Source organism: Homalodisca vitripennis, unplaced genomic scaffold (genome assembly GCF_021130785.1).
Source record: "Homalodisca vitripennis isolate AUS2020 unplaced genomic scaffold, UT_GWSS_2.1 ScUCBcl_7134;HRSCAF=14679, whole genome shotgun sequence".
Taxonomy (NCBI): Eukaryota; Metazoa; Arthropoda; class Insecta; order Hemiptera; family Cicadellidae; genus Homalodisca; species Homalodisca vitripennis.
This window is the reverse complement of record NW_025783258.1, coordinates 1-4,101: the sequence shown is the minus strand read 5'-3', so window position 1 is coordinate 4,101 and position 4,101 is coordinate 1. Positions and strand designations below refer to the sequence as shown.

At 34.2% G+C, this 4,101-nt stretch overlaps 1 protein-coding gene across 1 annotated transcript; it reads left to right on the top strand.

Moving 5' to 3' along the window:
• The first annotated feature begins 242 nt into the window (after positions 1 to 242).
• Positions 243 to 1,386, top strand: LOC124374058. Its single transcript, XM_046832354.1, has 2 exons — positions 243 to 375; positions 570 to 1,386. The coding sequence occupies exon 2, from the start codon at positions 664 to 666 to the stop codon at positions 1,384 to 1,386; it is 723 nt and encodes a 240-aa protein (XP_046688310.1). The 5' UTR covers positions 243 to 375; positions 570 to 663.
• The last annotated feature ends 2,715 nt before the right edge of the window (positions 1,387 to 4,101 follow it).

Here is a 4,101-nt window from a genome sequence, read left to right as displayed (position 1 = left end):
CCCACAGCATAAGGTTGAATATTGTGTAATTTGTTAAAAAGGCATCAGTCTATGACTCATGCCCTTTTAACTAAAAATGTTGGCTGTACTTTTGTTTAGCTACAGCTGTTAACATGGAAACAGCTGTCTAGCAGCTTGAATATTGTGAGCAGGTTTTAAGGTTATAGTTTTCAGATTCTTTGGTTAATTCAACAGAGTAAACGAGTAGAAAAAATATGATAGAAAATATGGAAAGTGTTGATCTCTTAAAAGGAAGTTTACAGATCCTAGTGAGTACAAAAGGAATCAAATAAGGAAAGCCATTATCAAAGGGGAGAAATATGTGAACCATAAAGGCAATGAAACTCCAGCTAAGAAGCCTTCATTTACTTGTGGGTAAGTAATAATTTAAATGAGGTTATCAACATAAACTTATAAACTTTGTTTACCAATATAATTGGTGTGTGTCTTTTTAAATAACTTATGTAATAAAATCCTCAGAGCTACATCAAGTTACAAGTCTGAGCCCTAAGTAGGCTATTACTGAAAAAATTGGTTTACATTAGCCTAAAACTCTCTTTTTGTTACAGATGCAAGAGAAATTGCTTGGGAGAGTTTCCAGAGGACAACGTGACTGAGATTTTTGCTAGGTTTCACGACCTCGGTACGAAAAATGAACAAGACATGTTACTATATGGACTTATTGATGTGGAGGAAGTGGCAATACGTAGACCAAGAAATGAAAATCCAAGAATAAACAGTGCTAGTTTCAAATATCACCTTTTGATTGGAACTTCAAGACATATAGTATGTTTGAATGCTTTTGTCAATGCTTTTGGTGTTACAACTAAAAGAGTCCGGCGAATCAGAGAACTCAAGAAGGCCTGCAAAACTCCCGAAGATAAAAGAGGAAAGGTAGTGTCTTTTTCCATGTCCGATGAAATAAAAAGCTTGGTTAGAGAACATATTAGTTCATTTCCTATGAAGGAATCCCACTATTTGGGAGGAACCAAATTTTACCTGAATGCGGAATTAAATTTAAAAATAATGTATAACTTGTTTTGTGAGAAGTACCCTGAAAAGAAGGTGAGTTATAGTTTTTACTACACGTTTTTTAAAGATAATTTTAATCTCAGATTTGGTCGGTCTCAAGTCGACACATGTGAGGAGATTAAGCTAAAAATTAAATCTCCGCACTTGAATGAAGCTGCAAAACGGAGTGCTGTGGCCGAGCTTCTTGTATATAAGCGACGAAGCCAAAAGTTTTATTCTGCGCTAAAGTATGAGGCCTCAGAAGATGCTAAGGAAGAAAACAATATTCTTTTCAATTGCATTTTTAATTACATGCAAAACATTTCCCTCCCGAAGGTGCCTGTGCAGGAACTGTTTTATTTGCGCCAACAGTGAATGTGTTTTGTATAACAGACTTAAAAGGTAGAAACAGCAACATCTACCTCTATCATGAAAGAGAAGGTCACAAGGGGCCTAACGAAGTTTGCTCCTTTTTGGATGACTACCTTAAACATGTTCCGGAAAGTGTGACAGAGCTCCGTATTTTTTCGGACAATTGCGCTGGTCAAAATAAGAACCAGACATTGACTAGGTTTTTCTTATTTTTAACTGACAGTAAAAGGTTCTTAAAAATTCAGCACTTTTATCCTGTCAGAGGTCACAGTTTCCTTCCTTGTGACAGAGAGTTCGGCTTAATCAAAAGGATGCTTAATAAGCATGACAGAATATTCAGTATGTATGAAATCATTGAGGTAATAATAAAAAGTGCCAAACCTGGAAAGTTTCTTGTGAAGGAGGTGAGAGCTTCAGAGATTTCTAACTTCAAATCTTGGTGGATAAAGTATTACAAAAATACTCCAGTTTCAGAGGAAACAAAAAAAAACCAAGCAAAGAAAAAGTCAAATTTGGGATCAGTAAGCTGTTTCATTTTGTATTTGAATCTACTTTAAAAGGCTACATAAAGGCATACACCACCATTAATGGTCTCCATTGCCATACCTTTTTCATGTCTTTAACAAACAGGGATTACTGGTCCCAGCGAACTTGCTTACCCAGAAGGTAAAGTGCCTATAAAAAAATGAAAACTCCAAGATTTAAGAAAAGTCATTCAGTATGTACCTCATGAGAACAGACAATTTTATAATAATATTTTAGAATGGCCTGTAATGGAAAATATTAATATGCAAGAAGAAGATGAGTGATAAGTATCAACAAAAACCTACAGTAGGGCACAAATTTAGTTTCTTTTCAATGATAAGGAGTTTAAAAAAATTGTTTAAGTAACATAATTTAAGCTTAGGCCTATACTAATAATTCTGTACTCATTGTATCTTTAAAAATAAATGTTTTTTTATAAATTATGAGTGTTAACACTATTTTTTTCATGTGAAATATTGAAAATTTGTTAAGAGGGCATAAGTCACACATTTTTAAAAATTCATAAAAATTTGAAATTTTGATAAAAATTTGAAAATCTTTATATTGGGATGTTAAAAATAAGGCAGAAAATGCAATGCATATTTATTTAGGAATTTTATATTTCCTATATAATATTTAATCGGTTTTATCAAGTTTTCCGAAAGTTTACTTTTCATGACTGATGCCCTTTTAACAAATACCGATTCAAATGTTCTGCTGATGGAAAAAATCAAATTAATTAAAATAAAAAACGTATGTATTAGTAGAGCGTTCCTCTGTACAAGCAGTTTTTCAGAACCACTCCATTCATATAAAACTAACGGCAATTAATTTATTCTGGCTTAAACCATGTAAAGATTCTTAAAATTTACCTTATTGTCAATTGCCAATATATTTCCCTTACATTTAATAAATGTAGCTTCCTTGAGTGATTTTACATCTTAAGGGATGGAATTGTACAACTTGGGGACAAAGTACGAAATCTGTTTACTCTGTCTTGAGCCTTACTCGAGGGAAGTGAAGCTGATCGTCCTTTCCGATTCTGCGATCAGCAACCTCGCCAAGACACAAGAGTCTCTCTACTAAGTACGGCGGTTCCTGAAGAGACAGGACGCGATAGATTAGTCAGCAGATCTGCAGCTGCATACGGTTTCCATAGGCAACAATCCTTAGCCCTTAGATGGGCAGATTACGTGGGTGTATTTACGTAAATTTTGAAGAAAACGGAAAACCGTGCTCTGTATTTTTTTTAATTCTGTCAATATCTACCATCGAAATGCTACTACCATATGGAGGATGATAATAGAAGAACAAGGATTGTGTCAGGCGGATCTTTGCTATCTCTGGCAAGACCAATCTGTGTCTGTACATCCCTCTTAGTTTCCCAGGGGCACGCTGAGTAGCAAAGGTAACGTGGGCAGAAATGCTAAATTCACTGTCAAGTAAACCTCTAGTACTCAGTCTCCAAGTTTAACATGCACGTTGTGTTTCACCATTCTCTGTCTGCGATTTGAGGAACTGTGCATTTGTCAGCATTAAGCCTGAAACCATGTTTTACTGACTATGGTCTCGAGATCAGAGTTTGCTCTCGCAATGGTCAATTCAGTTGAACTGGGTTGGTATGCCAAATGAAGCTGGCAGTCATTTGCACATGCGTACACATTGCAGTGTTTCACACAATCGGGTAGGTCTGTTTCATTTCATTTTCATTTTCATTTATTTATCTCATTTACATATAATACAAATATAGTGATAATAATATACACGAGAAGGTACCTACTTGGGAAAAGCCTGTGTGTGAGAACCGTGTCAATCTTCACTCGAGTTTGCAATCACAATAATTCTAATATACAATGTAAATTTTAGAACAAAATTAAAATTGTATAATTTAAAGATAACTAAAAATAAAATAATAGTAAACATACTCTGTTTGGATGCATATTGACTAAATTCAAGCAGTGTAAAAAGTAATAATTTAATAAGTTTATGATAATGGAACGACATGACAAAGATGCAACAAATTCTAGTATATGAAGTTTTATGGCTATAAGACGTAATACAACATACGGGATGAGCTTAAAGAGTGCGCAAGAAACATTATTTTAAGAGCTATAAAAAAGGAAAAAAAATAGAAAAAATAAAAGATAAACAAAAACTAATCATTTAATTGTTGTCGATTTCTGGAACGTACAC